Source organism: Tenrec ecaudatus, chromosome 8, assembly GCF_050624435.1.
Source record: "Tenrec ecaudatus isolate mTenEca1 chromosome 8, mTenEca1.hap1, whole genome shotgun sequence".
NCBI lineage: Eukaryota > Metazoa > Chordata > Mammalia > Afrosoricida > Tenrecidae > Tenrec > Tenrec ecaudatus.
Window position 1 is genome coordinate 101187939 of NC_134537.1, and position 17621 is coordinate 101205559.

At 49.6% G+C, this 17621-nt stretch overlaps 1 protein-coding gene across 2 annotated transcripts in view; it reads left to right on the plus strand.

Annotated features, from left to right (window-relative positions):
- The window catches only part of RAB11FIP1 (RAB11 family interacting protein 1), a 34083-nt gene that overhangs the window by 7750 nt on the left and 8712 nt on the right, over positions 1 to 17621 (plus strand). The window contains exons 2-5 of one of the 2 annotated variants that reach the window (XM_075556697.1): positions 9889 to 10310; positions 11886 to 12678; positions 13572 to 15467; positions 16184 to 16292. In XM_075556697.1, coding sequence (XP_075412812.1) covers positions 9889 to 10310; positions 11886 to 12678; positions 13572 to 15467; positions 16184 to 16292 — 3220 coding nt within the window. The remainder of the gene's footprint in view (positions 1 to 9888; positions 10311 to 11885; positions 12679 to 13571; positions 15468 to 16183; positions 16293 to 17621) is intronic. The other variant, XM_075556698.1, reaches the window with a different exon arrangement.

The following is a 17621-nucleotide window of genomic DNA, read 5'->3' on the forward strand; positions in this document are numbered from 1 at the left end:
CCATTGCCGTGGGTTTGGGGTGAGTCCTTGAGACTTAGCCCGGAGACCAAGGAGAGTTCACCCACCAAGCACTCTCCCAGCCCACGGGGCGGGACACGTTTATGGGCTAGGGAGTAGACTGGACATTCTTTGATGTCTGTCGTGCTGCAGTGTGTCTGTCTGTCATTCTCTCTTGTTTTGACAAGGGACAGTGATCTTCCTGTGCAGGTAATTTTCCATCCCTACAGCCTCTTGCCTGGGAAACAGTGACGGGAAGGTGCGCGTGGCTGCCAGGAACACCGTGAGACTTGGTATACATGCAGCATCAGTGGCATTTACACCGGGCAAAGGGCGGGGTACCTAATCTGAGGGTAGACTGTTTCCATCTGTGGCCCTCTGAGCTCTGTTCAAGTGTTGTAGAAAGTACTCAGAGGATGGCGGCAGGAGTGGTAGATTTAGCATTTTTCTTACTCTCTGAGAATTGTAAAGTACTGATGGTTGGCATTTCCTTTAGCCCAAGCTTGAAGGAGGGTGGTATCTCTTGCCATTTAGAACAGCGTATCGTATCTTGAACAGCATGCGCTTCAGTAAATTAGGCCGCCTTGGCACACTACCGAGATACTTGGGGAGCCCTCTCCTTCTGTGTAAACACTGATGGGTTCTAGCTGAGGATCATTACAAGAACGTTTTTTTGTTTTTTTTCCAATTCGTGTCTTTCAAGTTTTGAGAACCACCGTCTCGTGATCTCGTGGGCACATAACTGATGTTCGGTATACATTTTGCTCTGAGTTGGCATCAACTTGATGGCAGTGTGTTTGGTTTGGGCCCATACACACTTTGCAGAATACCATTTAGCTGTTTCAAATGAGTGGTGAAAATGCCTACCGTGCACACATATAACGCAGGGATGCATAATGTGTTACAGGTTAATTTGTGTGGATTCTGGTAGTAATGATAGCCGACACTTGCCACGACACTTGCCACGTGCTCACTGGGTGCTGGTTTCTAAGCACTTTACATACTTTACATAAGCCATTGATCTGTTTCAGAGGAGACTCCTGAGCCACAGGGGGATGACTGGCACCAAGTCTCTTAGCTAGTCCTTGTTAAATGTTAGGAGTGTTCTGCCCAGGAAAAGACTATAAGGAAATGCACGCACAAAAATAATGCCTAGATTAGCATGCATTTGAGTGATCCCCCACTCCCCAACATTTTTAATAACTGTTTTATTACTTTCCTATGGAATTTCTAGAAGATCAAATAATGTACTAAGGAATTTATTCCGTGTTATAGTGACCCTACAGGCTGAAGTAGAACTGCCCCTTTGGGTTTACAAGGCTGTAACTTTTTAAAAACAGTTTTTTCGGCACTTAATCCACATCACACAATTCAATAGTTTAATCATATCAAGGAGAATTGTACAATCATTATCACAATCAATTTAAGAACATTTTCTCCTCCCCCCCATGATTAAATCGCCTTTAAAATGAGTTGTGTAATCACCTTCCGTTCTAGTGCTCCCTCCCCCCCATATTTATTGTTTACTCCTGAAATCCCCTCTCCCTCCCCACCTCCCCCCACTCCCCCTGCATCCCCTTGCATCAGTTATTATCTCTGTGTGTCCACTCCTGAGCTTCACAAACTGGTAAACCCAACAGAAACAACAAAGAACAAAAATGAAATGAAGTGGTAAGAATAAAACAATAGTAATATAAAGATAAAAATATAAGCTTTGAGTAAGAAAAAAAAGACCACCATCAATATTTTAAAAGCTAGGGTAGAAGTTTTGTCATGGAGCAAGCAAGAGATCCCCTAGAACATAATCAGGATTACAGAGATCTGTGATCATAAGCCTGTACCTTTTCCTGTGGCTGGAGGGGATCTGCCAGTGGCTTAATCTAACTAGATACTCACAGATGGGTTTGGGGCTCCCGCTGCCCTCCACAGCCTTCTATAAATTGGGTGTTCACAATTTTAGCTCTGATACTTTGCCCTTTGTCATATTTGAATTTTGTAATTGTCATCTTTGGATTACACAAGCTGGTGTGCTTCTCTGTGGGCTTAGTTGACTCCTGGCTTAGATGGCTGCTTGTTTGAATCCAAGCTTTTAAGACCCAGGCACTATTCCGATTGGTAGCCGGACACCATCTGCTTTCTTCAGCACACTTTGCTGTAGCGCCCTTATCTTCAGTGATCATTCTCTGTAGGTGAGTATCAAGCAGGACCATGTTATCAGAACTAACTATTCTTGGATTGGGGCCAGAGTTCACTGGGGGCCCAGAATCCATCTGCTTGTCCCTGGGAGCTGCATGACTCGGGTTTACTGTGGCCGTCCAGGCTGTAAATCTTTACGAGAGCAGAAAGCTTCATCTGTCTCCCTTGGAGCAGCAGGGGCGGGTTCAAACTACAAACCTTGTGGTTTGTAGCCCAACGTGTAATCGACTAAACTACTGAGCTCCTTAGCAAATAATAAAGATCCCAAACCATTTTAACCTGCTTTTTCTGTGTTTCTGTTATGTTTCTTTCCCTGGCTCTCAGGGGTGACCCTGGTGGGACTGTAAATAAAAATCCTTCCAGTGCAGTGACAATGGCTGTGTTCAGGGTTAAAAAAGAAGGAAAGAAAAGCTGTTTGCTGCTCTGATGATTTATCAGATCTTTTAAGGAAAGCACAGTGAGCAGAGTGGTAGTTCTAGGAAGACGAGACGGGTTGGTTGGCAATTCTGTATTCAAAATTAGGTAATGAGGAACTCGTTCAATAACAAAACTTGTTAAACGGCGTAGCTTCTGCTGGGTGCACGCCCCGGCTTTCAACAGGTCCCGTGTGCTGTACCTTGCTTTCAGGCCACCAGGACAAGACCCTATAGAATGACCCTTTTCAGACGCTTCCTGGGCGTTCTCAGCTGCTAACCAAATGATTACTAGCCTTGTTCGTAATCCCGTAGGGAAAACAACTGGTGAACTACCTTTTAAAAATTCCTTCACCTGCGAAACCTCGCGTGTGTCTTCAGGTCCAAACACGACATTGGTCCTGCTCTGCCCTTCCTGCTTCTTTCCTCCCTGGAGGACACAGTCCCCGGTGTCATGCTGGGTTATGGTGAGGTGACTGATGCTGCAAGTCAGGGTTGGCATTTTGAACAGGAAGCAGGCAGTGATGCCATGCCGGACCCTTAGTCAGCGACCCCTGCAGCTGACCACCAGGACATCTCTCACCGGGGCCGATGGCCCTCCTCCTACAGCCTCCTGTGCGGAAGGCATCCCGTTGCCATCATGAGGACTCTGTGTGTGCCAGGGTGGGACTGGCCCTCTGGCTTCCCAAGAGCTGATTTTTCAGAAGCAGATGGCCAGCCTGTCTTCGGAGAGGTCTTTGGGTGGACTCCTTAAAAAACCAAACTCAATGGATGTGTGGATTGTTATAAGGGCTGTAAAAGGCCCCAATAAAATGATTTATTAAAATTTTTAAAAGGGGCATGGGGAGGAGACTAGCCAGTCAGGGTGCAGTGTAACAACAACGAAACATACAACTTTCCTCTAGTTCTTAAATGCTTCCTCACCCCCACTACCATGATCCCAATTCTACCTTACAAATCTGTCTAGACCAGAGCATGTACACTGGTACAGATAGCAACCAGAAACACAGGGAATCCAGGACAGATGACTCCTTCAGGACCAGTGGTGAGAGTGGTGATACCGGGAGGGTGGGGTGGAAAGAGGGAACCGATTATAGGGATCTATATAACCTCCTCTCTGGGGGACAGACAACAGAAAAGTGGGTGAAGGGAGACCTTGGGCAGTGTAAGACATGACAAGGTAATTTCTAAATTATCAAGGATTCCTGAGGAAGAAGGGAGCAGGGAGGGAGGGAGGGGGAAAATGAGGAGATGATACCAAGGGCTTAAGTGGAGAGTAAATGTTTTGAGAATGATGAGGAAACAAATGTACAAATGTGCTCGACACAATTGATATATGTATGCATTGTGATAAGAGTTGTATGAGCCCCTAATAAAATGATTTTTAAAAAATTTTAACCAGAATCACTGCCATTGAGTTGATGCTGACTCACAGAGACCCTATAGGACATGGTAGAACAACCCCAGTGAGTTTCCAAGACTGATTCTCATGGGAGTAGAAAGCCCTCTTTCTCCCTCGGAGCGCCTGGTGGTTTCAAACTGCTCACCTTGCAGTGAACAGCTCGGTGTGTAACCTCTCCCTCACCAGGGCTCCCTCTGCACTGGAAAGGATGTAGTATTCATTTTGTCCAAGTTCTTCCAGTCTCCTGAGAGTTCAAATTGGCCAAGAACCTCATTTCTTAAATATCCTTATTTGTGAAGAAACTATGTATGAGTTAGCTTCCAAAAGTGCATAGAAAGGGGGGATTTAAAAATCATGTCATTTTCCCATGGACTGTTTGAAGACCACTTAGATTTTAGCAGTAGTTTCTTTTTATGTTAAATTATATCCCCATGCTTCAAAGTTAAGGAAGAAGAGGCTACAGTTGACCCAGTCTTACAAATCCTTCATGATGCTTGCTGAGGGTAACCATTTCAGGGCAGGATCTGGCCTCTTTGTACTTCCTGTGTTTGGCAGGTGGTAGTTACTGGAAAATACTCTAAAAAACAAGAGGAAAATACTCTGCCGCTCTGAAGCCATCATTTCTCTGTCTGCCTTCTGGAATGCTTTCAAAGCAAACCACGTCTGCTTCAGCTGCAGAAAGATTACAGATTGGTTTTGAGACATAGCAGTCAGCCCTTCACAAGCACAGCCCTGCCTGTCTGCGGGGACGCACACCAGACTTGTCATTTTCCAGCAGCAGGAGCCACACTGCTCAGCCCAGGCCACATTCCAGCGAAGTGCCCACGAGGCTAGCTTTCCGTGTCTGAGGAACGGCACCCTCGGAGGCACACTGGCAGGGTTGCATGGCCTTAGCCATTTCCACGATGACTGAGGACTAAGAAACGTTGACAGGGCGGGTCCAGGCACGAGGCCCCCAGGCTGGTCACTTGGAAAGACAGCTTTGTGACCTGCAACCTGCTCCTGCACGTTTCTTCCCTACCTCTAGCAAGTCCATCTGTGTCAAAAACACCCGCCACCTCCTGTTGGTTCCGATTTAGCACTCTCTCTAGGACAGAGCACAACTGCACCATTGAGTTTCCAAGGCCGCGCTCTTGGTGGAAGCATGCTGTCCCGTTTCTCCTCCAGAGTGGCTGGTGGCTCCACCCCACAACCTTTCATTTAGCATCCGTGTGCTTAGTGCACTGTGTCACCAGGCCTCCACTCGCTTTTCCCCCCAATTGTTAATTGAGTGAAGATTTTCAGAGCAGAACAGTTTTCCACTTAGAGGTTCATACACATTTTGTTTCATGTCCTTGGTTGCAGGCTCCACAATGAAGTGGCTTAATTCACTTCCTGTGTTTCCTGTTTCCAAGCTCTCTCCTTTCCCAACCTTCTGAACTTTATCTTTGGGTAAATGCTTCCTTTTTTTAAATCTCAAATGGTTGATTATTCTAAGTCACTTTGCTATTCCCTTAATGGACCTGCCTTTTGTTTGGCTTACAATTGAGCCATGGGGTGGGTTCATTTCCGGACCTCAAGGGTAACTAAGGGCTATAGCCTAGGAGTTTCACCAGTCTCTAACCAGTGCGGTTTACATTCTTCTCCCACTCTAACTGCACCCCGTTCCTTTCAGGGCAGTTGGTAGTGGCAGCCAGGCACCATCTGGTTCTCCTCGTGTCCGGTTGGGATCCATTGGACAAGTTGCTCCCATGCCTTTGATTGTCTTCATTGTCTTCTCCTCCGGGCGCTTTAGGTCACTGAATCGCAGGCAAGCTTTTAACACCCCAGTTGCTGCTCACCAAATGTTTTTGTGGGCTGTTCCCTCAAGGTCCTCTCATTCTCGTCTGCTCAGTTGTATTTCTTTTAAGATGCCCTTTTGAAAAGTTAAATGACATCTGAGATATTTTTAGTTCTTGCCTGGACTATGGCCAGAACGAACAGATGGATAGGCTCTTTGGAGAATGCACATTTTTGCTGGTGTGTGCCCGGGTCACCCCTGGGAGGAGGCTGAGGCACAGTTTCAGGAGCAGGAAAGGTGAACTGCATTCTACACATTACATGAGTCCTGTTTTTACCCCGCGTTTATATCTGGCCATTGACTTCTGAAAATGTAGGCTTCCTATTCCTTTCTTCATATTCGGAAATTGTTTTGGTTTGAAGGGCTGCATTTTAACTGGTGATTTGCTCATGTATGGAATCATTTAATTTTGTAATAAACTGAAGCTTTTTTTGTTTTTTTCCCAAGTGTATTGGGGTTATGACTTTCTTTCTGTGCTCTGCCCTTTGGACCAGGAAGCCGGGCCCAGCCCTGATTCCTGAGGTAGCTCAGGCTTCCTGGGCCGCCCTGGAAGGTCATGTAGAACACAGGCCCGTCCTGCCATTACCGACAGTGGGGCCTGGGCTGGTCCTCTTTGAACTAATTCCAGGTGGTACAGGAATTAAGTGAACTAAAACAAGTGCCCGGGAACACTTGAAATCGAACAGATGCTTGCACGCTAAACCTCTAGAAGCGACCGGTTCTGGGTTTCTCAGGGTGAGCCCTGGCACCTCTCCTGGTTGTTATCAACCTAGGCCCATGTCACATATCCCTTGCTTCAGCAGTTTTGGAATTTAACGATAAGGAGAGTGTGATAATAGAGGACGCAGTTCCTGACCGTCCCCCAGGCGAACACTTGCGTGAGTGCATACCTGCCTGCAGGCCCGCCTGTGGTTAGTCTCGGCCACCTGGTGCTTAGTCTTTAGGTTAGCACAGGTGCTTGTGAAAATAAGCCGCAAGAACAGTTGGTGCAGTTTCTGTTCACACCTCCGAGTGGGGTGGAAGTTTCCAAAACAAATTCCACTTTGGTGCCCAGGGATTGGATTGTGAACATCAGGCAGTAATAGGCCCCCGGGGAGTGCTCTGGGGCTGGCTGCAGCTTCCCTCCATATGGACACCCTTTGGCACTGACTTGGGAAGCCAAGCCTGGTCCCAGGCACTGTTAGTGGCCTTGTTTGAGTCTTGTTGGCATAGTGGTTACAAATAGGGCTGCCAACTGCAGGGTCAGCAGTTCGAAACCACCAGCCATTCCACAGGAGAAAGACGGGGCTTTTATTCTCATCAAGAGTCACAGCCTTGGAAACTCACAGGAGGAGCTTTACCCTGTCCTATTGGGGGTGGAGGGAGTGTGGGTGTCTTTGAGTTGGAATTGTTGATGGCAATGAGCTTTTTTATTTTCAGAGTGGCTTCTCATCCCTGGCGGGGTGGTGTAGCGGAAGCAGCTGTGTAGACCAGCTGATGGGGTAGCCCCGGGCTGACCTTCCCACCCTGGAACAGGACAGCCGCGAGAGGTATAAGTGTGCGGGAAGCACTTTCCCCTCCTGCGGTGACCCAAGGCTGCTGTAGTCACCTGAGCCTTGGCATTCTGCTTTCAGCCACTTCCCCTTTTCAGGTGCCTACAATTGGTATTTACAAAAACTTTTCATCGCCTAGGCTACTGTTCAGCACATGACTGTAAGAAGAGAAAAATACAAATAATCCTCTCAACAGCAGAGGGACAGATATGCAAACGAGTCCAGACTGGGTCCTGGAAACTATATTGGATGGACATTAAGTGGGGAGAGAGGTAGGGGATGACGTTGTCCATAAGGAAACATCCCCCCCCCCCAAAAAATAAAAATGAAAGACAGCATCCAACTCATCTTCCCCCTCCAGCTAAAGATTGTGGTTTTGAGAACCATAAGTGATGTTTCCTACAGGTTTAAAATGGGTGTTTATTTCACAGTATCAGGTTGTGGGTGTACTGCGTTAATCCAGTTTGAGATCTTGATGGCCTTGCATACTGGGTTTATGTAATCTTGAGATTGACTGCTGGCGAGCTCTGTGGTTTCCTCCTTTCTGCTTTTATCTTGAGACATTTCCATTAGAAGCTTAAACTTAGCCCCCAGATGAATGTATCTCTCTGTTGCAAAAGATGACCGCTGGAAGGACAGTTGGGTAAGAAGATAGAGCGTGCGGGGAGGAGAGAGAACGTGAGCTCTGGAGGGGCCAAGCTGATTGAGAATCTTGGCTGTGCTCCTCAGACCATGCTACAAATTACCTACCTTCGAATACGACCTTCAGTTTCTTCATCTCTGAAGCAGGTAGACTATCCACTTCACCATTTTTATGAGACTTAAATGAGGATGTCTTAAGGGTGTCCAGAGCCACTCACACTTACTGCCATCGAGCCGATGCTGACTCCTAGTGACACTAGGGACGGCGTAGAAGGCCCCTGTGAGTGTGCACGACTAGCTGTTTATGGGAGAGAAAGCCCTGTCTTTCTCCTGCAACCCCATGTATAGCGGACGCCTTCTGCCCCTTTTCTGTACATGTAGAATAAGCTAAGATCATGGGGGCAGTGATCAAGAAGACTATGTACTCAAGGGAAAGAGGAAGATTTGGACAAAATCATTTCCTTAAAGTCCACATCCCTCAGCTCTTAACTAGGTGACTGGCAGGGACTCTGGAAAGCAGGTTTTCCGTTTGTGAGGCTCTGTGGGCTCTGTCTGTCTGTCTGTCCTGTCGTCGTGCTGCTGTTACTCGGGCGCACATTCTTGCAGTTTCCCAAAGGCATCAGATTCCCAATAGAAAATGTATGCCAGAGACGAACCCTGTTTTCTTCAAGTGCCTGGCATGTAGTGGGTACTCAAATAAAAAGATTTGCATCTTGGAAGTCATTTCTCCATCTGCCCCCTGGAGTGTTTTAAAGGAAAAGCAGGTTGCTCCCACTGCAGAAAGAGGTTCGAGACCGCAGTTAGCACTTACCTGGTCTAAAGCAAGCAGCGGCAATAATGCCATTTGCCACACCTTGAAGTAGCTTGCCAAATGGTCGAATGAAATACTTAAGCTTAAGCTCTCCCTCTCGCTCTCTTTCTCCCCTGATTGCTAAGCTAGGGAAGAATGCCTTCTTTCCCCATCTTTCTGTCTCTTAAATGTTCCTCTTACATATTTCATTGCTTCTAGAAGGGACCATACTGTAATACAAGCTCTTGATGTCTCAGCTTTTTTCTTTTTTTTCTCTCCAACCTGGGCAATATCTCAGCTTTTATGTATGGATTTGCACATTATTTTCTTGGTTTTGTGTGATCTTTGAATTTCTACTATTGAAGAAAAACACAGATCTTTGCAGAATATAGTTTTTATTAATTTTTTTGAGACCTAACTTTACTGAAACCAGATTATAGGTAATTTTGTAGTAAGTACATCAGACCAGATCTTTGATGTCTGGGTGTCTTCTCAAAACCTCTGTCTTCATCCCCGACCCCACCCCTGTAAAAACAGAGCAGGTGGGAATCCAGGACAGATGACTCCTTTAGGACCAGTGGTGAGAGTGGTGATGCCTGGAGGGTGGAGAGAGTGTGGGGTACAAAGGGGGAACTCATTATAAGAATCTACGTATAGCCTCCTCCCTGGGGGATGGACAGCAGAGAAAAAGGCGGGGAGAGACGTCAGTATAATGTATGACAAAATAATAGTTTATGAATGATGAAGGGGTCATGAGGTGGGGGAGTGGGGAGGGAGGGGGAAATGAGCAGCAGATATTAAGGGCTCAAGTAGAAGGCAAATGTTTTGAGAATGATGATGGCAACAAATGTACATGTGTTTTTGACACAATGGATGGATGTATGGATTGTGATAAGAATTGTACGAGCCCCCAATAAAATGATTTTTAAAAAATAGAGCAGTTTGCAAATAAAGTTGGTAGTGGCAGAGAAGAGAGTCCAGCTGGGGTTGCAGGTAATTTGTGAAAAAGGTTTTAATGCATCCATATTTACCATTATTCATTTCAGACTCTTCAGTTCAAAGATCACCTCTCAAGCTTTTTCCTTTTCACTTTGCAGGTGGTATGCGTTGAAATCCAAACCGGGAAAAAAGGAGAAGGAGCGAGGAGAAATTGAGGTTGATATCCAATTTATGAGAAACAACATGACCGCTAGCATGTTTGACCTTTCCATGAAAGATAAGTCTCGGAACCCATTTGGGAAACTGAAGGACAAGATCAAGGGGAAGAGTAAGGACGGTGCCTCAGATTCCGCCTCCGCCATCGTGCCCAGCCTGACGCCCTCGGTTGACAGCGATGATGAGTCCTCCACAAAAGACAAGAAGAAGAAATCCAAGATCAAGACCCTGTTTTCTAAGTCCAATCTGCATAAAACACCGCTCTCCCAGTCCATGTCCGTCCTGCCTACTTCCAAGTCAGACAAAGTGCTGCTGCGTCCTGGAGACTTTGAGTCCCGGTGGGACGACGATGACAATGAGGACTGTGAGTTTCTGCTCTTCCGACAGGGTCTTCCTTCCTTCACTTTGCCTACCTTGCTGTGGGAAGAAACAAGTGCATTTGTGTGTGTGTGTGTGTGTGTGTGTGTGTGTGTACACGCATGCCCACCGCAAGGGTGTCCATGGACACATAAAATACACACTTTAAGAGCAAGATTTAATTCCACTCTTAGTTACTAAAATGATGAAGGTGGTGGGCTATCGTAATCTTGGGAAGGAAGCCCTGCCTATCTTCTAAGCCCTCTGTTTCTAAGAGAGTTTACTTTATAAAAATAGTCTCTGACTTAACTGCCTCCATAAGCTACGGGCTCCTTTGTCATGAGACCATAAGAAGTGGTTGGTGCCCCATGAACCCTTTCTGTCCGTTTCAATCTTGAGTTGAATCAATGAATTTTGATCAAAATGGTAGAACTATACTCTCCCAATTATCATGACCCCAATTCTACCTTGCGGACCTGGTTATACCAGAGGATGTACAGCGGTGCAGTAGGGATCTGGAAGCACATGGAATCTAGGACGGATGAACCCCTCAACACCAGCGGTGGGAGTGGCAACACCAGGAGGGAAGGGGGTGTAGAAAGGGAGAACCGATCTTGGAGATCTATGTGTAACCTCCTCTCTGGGAGATGGGCAGTGGGGAGGTGGGTGAGGGGAGACGCCGGGCAGTGTAAGATAAGATAAAATAATTATTTATAAAATATTAAGGGACCAGGGGGAAGAGGGGAGCGGGGAGGGAGGGGGAAGGGGGGGGAAAGGGAAACCGAGCTGATTCCAGGAACCCAAGTGGAAGGCGAATTTTGAGAATGACAAGTACAACGAATGTATAAGGGTGCTTTGCTCAACTAATGTATGTATGGATTGTGATAAGAGTTGTATGAGCCCCAATAAAAAGATTTATTAAATAAAAAAAGTAGAAATGTAGAAGTTGCTGAATGGGTGTATATATGACACCCCCGACAGCACCCCTCAAAAAGAGGCCTGGTTCTATAACTAAGATGTATTACTGGCCTTTGAAGTTAACAGAAAGCGCTTCCGGTATTTATTGAATTCCCATCATATGTTAAGGGTCCTCAGTGGTGCTATGGGGGTAAGTATGGGGCTGCTAATTGCAAGGTTGGAGGTTCAAACCCATCAGCGTGTCCATGGGAAAGAGATGAGGCTATCTGTTCCATGAAGATTTATGGTTTCAGAAATGCTGTGGGGTATTCCTACTCTGCCCTATACGATCACTGTAAGTTGGAATCTACTGTATGGCAGTGGGCTTTTTTCTTACCGTGTGCTTTAGCCCTCAAAGGATATCTACCAAGAGTGCCGTCCTTCTTGGTTGTTTAATGCGGGCTTTCTCACCTGCGGCTCCAGGGGCATTTGGGCGGAATGAGTCTTTGGTACAGTGGGCTGTGCAGTGCAGTGTTGGATGTGTAACCGCCTCCCTGACCCTCACCCACTAGATGCCAGTAGCACTTTACTGGGGTGGCCAGATATTGACAAGTTAGCTCTCCACGGCCAGATGTTAACCGTTTGACTTCTTATGCCCTTTGATTTTCTGTTCTTCTCCCCGTAGTGATGACTCACAAGAGAACAGCAAGTGCAGACCCCAAGCAGCTGACCCAGATCAGCTTCACCCTGCCCAGAAAGGAAGGCCTCTCCTTCCTTGGTGGCCTTCGGTCCAAGAACGATACTCTTTCCCGCTCTAATGTCTGTATCAACGGGAACCATGTTTACCTGGAGCAGCCTGAATCCAAGAGCGAGACTAAGGACAGCACCCCATCCTCTTCCCCATCCCCCCAGGCCTTCGGGAGAAAGCATTTGTTTTCCTCCTCAGAAAACCTGTCTCCTCGTTCCTGGAAGGAGTCTGGGGAAGCAGGTGGAGCGGCTTCTGACCGGCAGTCCTCTGAGTCATCCACAAAAGACTCTTTAAAGTCCATGTCTCTACCATCCTACCGACCGCTGGCCAGTGGTGATGTGCAGGGCAACACAGCAGCGGGGAACGCAGAGGCTGCCAAAGAAACCAAGGAGAGCAAGAAGCAGGAAAGCAAGAAGCCCTCTCTGCTCTCTCTGGTGACGGGAAAGAAGGATGTGGCCAAGGGCAGTGAAGCCGAGAGCCCTCCCCTCAAGGGGAAGGAAGGCATGCTCCTGGAGAGCCACACAAGGGAGGACAGGCCAGAGCCTGTCAGAGACGTGGCGAAAAAATCCGAGAAACATCCTCCAGCCGCTGTCTCTGAACGGAGTAGATCACTGAACCCCTTTGAAGACATGCAGCTCACAGAACCAGAAGCTAAGCCAGAGCCCACACCTGACCCCGCACCCCCCGTCCCTGCGCCACGGGCCCCGCAGACCAAGGCCGTCAAACCTCGGTGAGTCCTGGCTCTTCTCCTGCAGGGCCTTCCACCTCATTTCCCAGCCCAAAGCTGCTAGCCCAGCAGGCATGACCTGGCCATCTCAGCCCTACAAGTAGAGCCCCGGGCAAGGTCTTGCCATGGTTGGTAGCAGGATCTGAGGGCTGCCGACCAAGGGTGCTAGGTTTGGGTTGTGATTCGTGCAGAATGTGTGCTTATTGGGCTCTTGTTGCAAACCTCCCTGTGCGGCAAACACCGCCTCTTCGCTTTGCTCACTGGCGCATGGGTGTGCTTGGATGAGTGGCCCGTGGCCCACTCCTGAGTGTGTTGTCCAAGTTCTCTGTGTGCTTACCCTGCCTCCTATGAGGAGAAGCCCAAGCAAGGCCTGAGGACCTTCTGCTTTGGGGCATGACTCACATTCATACCGACGAGCTCTCTGTGGCCTGGGGTGTGAAAGACTTATCCACCCACCCACCCTTTTTTTTTTTTTGGCGATTCTGCTTACTTTGATCACACACACACACACACACACACACTTCAGAACTACCATGCCTTTTCGGCTGTGATAGACACATTATCTTCTGCTTTGAACTTTCCCGATGTGCTCTGCCCTGTGCTCCTCGAAGGCTAGGGCTTCGCGTTTATCACCAAGAGGAGGCAGGCTGTGACTTTACTGGATTTCCCCGTTTCTGTTGCAACAGACCTCCCTCCGTGTGGCAGACGTGCTGGGCGGTACAAGTGTCCCTGTTGTGGGTCAAGGACTGGTGCTCCTTCCTTAGTTTCTTAAGGCTCTGTCCCAAATGTGAATGCGTTCCTTCTCCCCTCGCGAACGGCTAGAGTTTAATTTGTCTTTTGGGCTCTCGCGATGCATCTGCAACTGACCAGCAGATTTTATTTTGTCCTTTTTACAGACTGGAAGTGTCTCCAGAGGCTCAACCCAAAGCCAGGCTTCTGCCTCCCCCTGACTCACTTATCTTTTTCTCTGATCTCTCTGCTGGCTCTGGTCAGACCCTCCTCCCTTCTGAACTGGGGCTTGATTCAGAGCCGCAGTCCTCTGAAAGCTCTCCTGTCTCCTCCTCTTCCTCATCTCCCGTGGTAGCACCCCTCTCCACATCTACTCCTATTGACAGCCGGCCTCACGCAGACAAGGGCCAGGCCAGTTCTGAAGAACCATCTTCGCCTCCTAAGCCAGAGCTGCAAAAGGAGCCTGTGCCTGAAGTCCCAAATCCTGTGAGACCGCTTTTCCCACAGCCTGGCACTCCAGCACATCCAGGGGCAGAAGACAGTGCTGAGGAGAAGACCGCTGCACGAGACCCCAAGCACACCAGCACCGAGGAACCCCAGAACTCTCCCCCGCTGCAGCCTGACATGGAGCCGCAAGAAGAGGGGCTTCAGAGGTCGTCCCCCCCGAAGGAAGGCTACCCCCATTCCTCCGACGAGCCCCGAGTGTGCCCACTCATCCCTGCAGTCAGAAGTGGCAGAATTGGACGCTCAGCAGAAACACCCTGGGTCGGGGAGAAGGGAAACTGGGATGCTGCCGCTCAGTCTAGATCTTTGGTGGGGAACACAGTTAGAGGGGGTCAGGTGGCTACTGCGGTTCAAGAAGCGGCACCCCCTCTTCCAATGGTGGGCTTGGTCCCCCCAGTTGACCCGGTGACACAGAATCGTGAAGTGGGGGGTCTGCATGCCGGCAAAGACCAGAGGAAAGTCAAGAAGCGGGTATCTTTTTCTGAGCAGCTCTTAGCGGAAGAGGAGGCGGAGCAGTCCCCTGGACAGGCTGACGAGGGCAGCGGGAACCCCCAGGAGCTTCCCGGGGAAGGGGCTGCCACTGGCAGGGTGCAAATCAGGGAGCCCCCCGAGTCTCCCCACAGAGGAGAGCCAGAGTGGGAGGCTGACGCTGAAGACAAGCTGCTGAGCTGTGCAGCGCTGGCTCCCATGGCAGATACAGGGGCGACTTTCCCGGCGGGCCCCCAAGGTGACGCCAGTGGCTCCAAGAAAGACACTGCACTCCTCGGGGCAGAGGGAGATGACAAGGATTCCCTGGTGGACGAGCAATGTCAGAGCAGAGCCAGTGACCACGAAGGCCTATTGTCTGACCCCCTGAGTGATCTGGAGTCGGCTGCAGACGCCAGCTCCCCAGTCATGGCCGACCTGAACCTAACCCTGCCTTCCATTCCCGAAGTGACATCGGATGACGAAAGGGTGGAAGACCCCGTGGAAGTTGTCAGAGAGATAGCAAGGCCAGCCGCTTGGGAGGGAGGAGCTTCCTCCTTGAGCGTGTTTCTCCCCTCTCCCGAGAACAAAGGGGGACCGAGTGGCAGCAGGGGAGCCGGCCCCGGGCCTGCAGTGCCTGCAGAGAGCCTGCATGATCTCAGGCCGAAAGCACCCACGGCACCTGTCACAGCTTCTTCACAGCAGACCGCAGCTTTAGGAATTCACAAAGGACAGCTGGGCAAGAGCTTGAGCGTGGATAAACAGCTGCCAGGTGGTGGCAGCGGTGGCAGCAACAGTGAGGAAGAAGATGGGAGGCTAGGCCAGCCTCCTGGTGAGCCCCTGGACCGCCCTGTTTGCAGCCCCCCCTGTCCTGAGCCCTCTCCTGCCGCACACTCTTTCCCCAGCTCTCCACATGCCCACACGCACCACACACGTACCGCAGAATCTCAAAACAAAGCACCAGCAGAGGGCTCCGCTGCTAAGGTGGACCGTTCTGGCAAGAGGAAGCCGCTTCTTCAGGCCTGGGTCTCGCCCTCAGAGACACATCCAGTCTCAGCTCAGCCAGGCACTGGAACCTGGGCAGCCAAGCACAGGTGAGAGATGGGCACGATTGATTGTCTTCTTCCATGGGAGCCATGTTTCTCCCCTAGCTTTTTACCTGCCTGGCTTCTGGCTTTCTAACTGCACACATGTTCCCATGTTGGAGCCCGTCTGTTTTGCTAGCAGGGCCGATTTTGAAAGGACTGTTCCCGCGCGACACCCCTGAGTTGGTAGCAAGAATGCAGTCGTCGTCTTCAGAGAGCGTTCGGGACTTGTTCTGCAGTCAGATACCGTGGCTAGTATATTCATGGTCTCAGAAACCAACTGAGAGCTCAAGGGGCAGACGCTGGCAGCACGGAACTCCCAAAGCAGAGCCGGGGTCAGGCTGACATGTTTGTTTAGAGGTCTTCCCTCCTGAGGACCACGGGCCCTGCGGGGGCTTCCACTGTGGAGTTCTAGGTTAGCGTTACCTCCCAAAGTAGGAGACTTCCCGTTCATGTTCTCCCGAGGGCCGTGCAAGATAAAGGTCTTGTGAGAACATCTAGGTCCCTGCCCACAGGTGTGCTTTGCCAGCTTGTCTGTGGCTGCCTGGTTGTGACTTCTTTCGTTCCACAGGAGTGTGTGTAGCCACTGGGGCGTGTTGGACCAGAGATGCGAGCAGAGCTGCTCGCGGGTCGTGCTTCTTGTCCTGCGGGCTGCCTTCTTTCAGGTACACTGTTTTTCTCTTGTCACTGTGGAGCGGCCTAAGAGTCCCTGTTCTTCTCTGTAGACTTCATCCTGTGAAGCCAATGAACACAACAGCCACGAAGGTTGCTAACTCCAGTTTGGGAACTGCCACCATCATCAGTGAGAACTTGATCAATGACGCCACGATGAAGGTATGGCTCCTCTTAGAAGTTGGCATATAGTATGGTAGCTAGGAATCGACCCCCGAACACCTTCTAGAGTCACCACTACGCACAGCTGCTGGGCAGCAGGTCATGCCAGACCTAGTTTAAAATCGTACTTATGGTGCACTCTGGATACCCCTGGGAAGCCTCTAGGTTTTCTATTCGGTAGTTACTCTCTCCCTAGTCGTTACAACTCTTTCCAAATCATTTCAAACTCACCAAAAAATTGCCAGTGTAGTACAAAGAACTCCTGTGTGCCCTTCACCTTGATTCACTGGTTGGTAACATTTCACTGCATCTACTTCAACATTCCCTCCCTCGCTCTGTCTCCCTTTCTTGCTATGTATATGGATACATGTATCCATGTCTTAAAGATAATGACATGTTTTGAGATCAGGAAGTCTAACATTAACATGATGTGTTGTTTTATTTTTTTAATCGGCATTTCAGTTATTCCGGTTGTCCTAATAGTGTCTTGCTTCGTTTAAGTGTGTTTGTTTTCAGTCCCCCAGTCCAAGCCACTGTCACTCACTGCATTGAGCTGGCTTGGGCCGTGGGTTGTGGAGGCGCCGCTTTGTCGGTCAGACACTGAGGGCAGGGATCCAGAGGAAGAGCTGCTCCAGGGGCTTCTCCTGCCTGTGGCCTTTCAGAAACAATTCACCCAGCCTGGCTTCCAAGGTGCCTCTGTGTGGACTCGACCTGCCAGCCTCTGGGCTAGCCGAGCCCCTCATGGTTTCCGTGCCCAGCGTGCCCCGCGCCCCCGTGTTGCTGCTGCATGCTGTCCGCTGCCTCCATCCTCAGGGCCCTGTAGCACGCGGTAGAAGTGCCTGCCCCACAGACTTTGCTGGATGGGATTCTTCTGGGTGGCAGATCGCCACGTCCTTTCTCCTGCGGAGGGGCTGGTGAGGTCAGACTACAGTCAGCAGCTGGGCACTGAACCACTGCACCCCCACGGCTCCTCCTCGGCCCTTTACTGCCCTTTCTTCAGGAAAGGACTGACTGGCCATCTGTCTCCTAGGACAGCGACTCTGCAGAATGTGGACTTCGCTGTTGTTCTGTAGACATCCCCTCAGTCTGGGCTTGTCCGGTGTTTCTTCGTGAGGGCGCGCAGGGAATAGTCATTCTTGACAGGCGTTAGCTATGCAAATGCCTTTCCATTGTCGGCATGTCACTTAAGGGGCCCTGGTCTGGTTTTGTCCTGAGTGTTGGTAGTGCCATTCACCCTGATGACTTAGTTTAGGTGGTACCTGCCAGCTTCTCTCCGTTTACAACTAATAAGTAATTTGTGGCGGAAGAACTTGGGACTCTCGCTTCTTG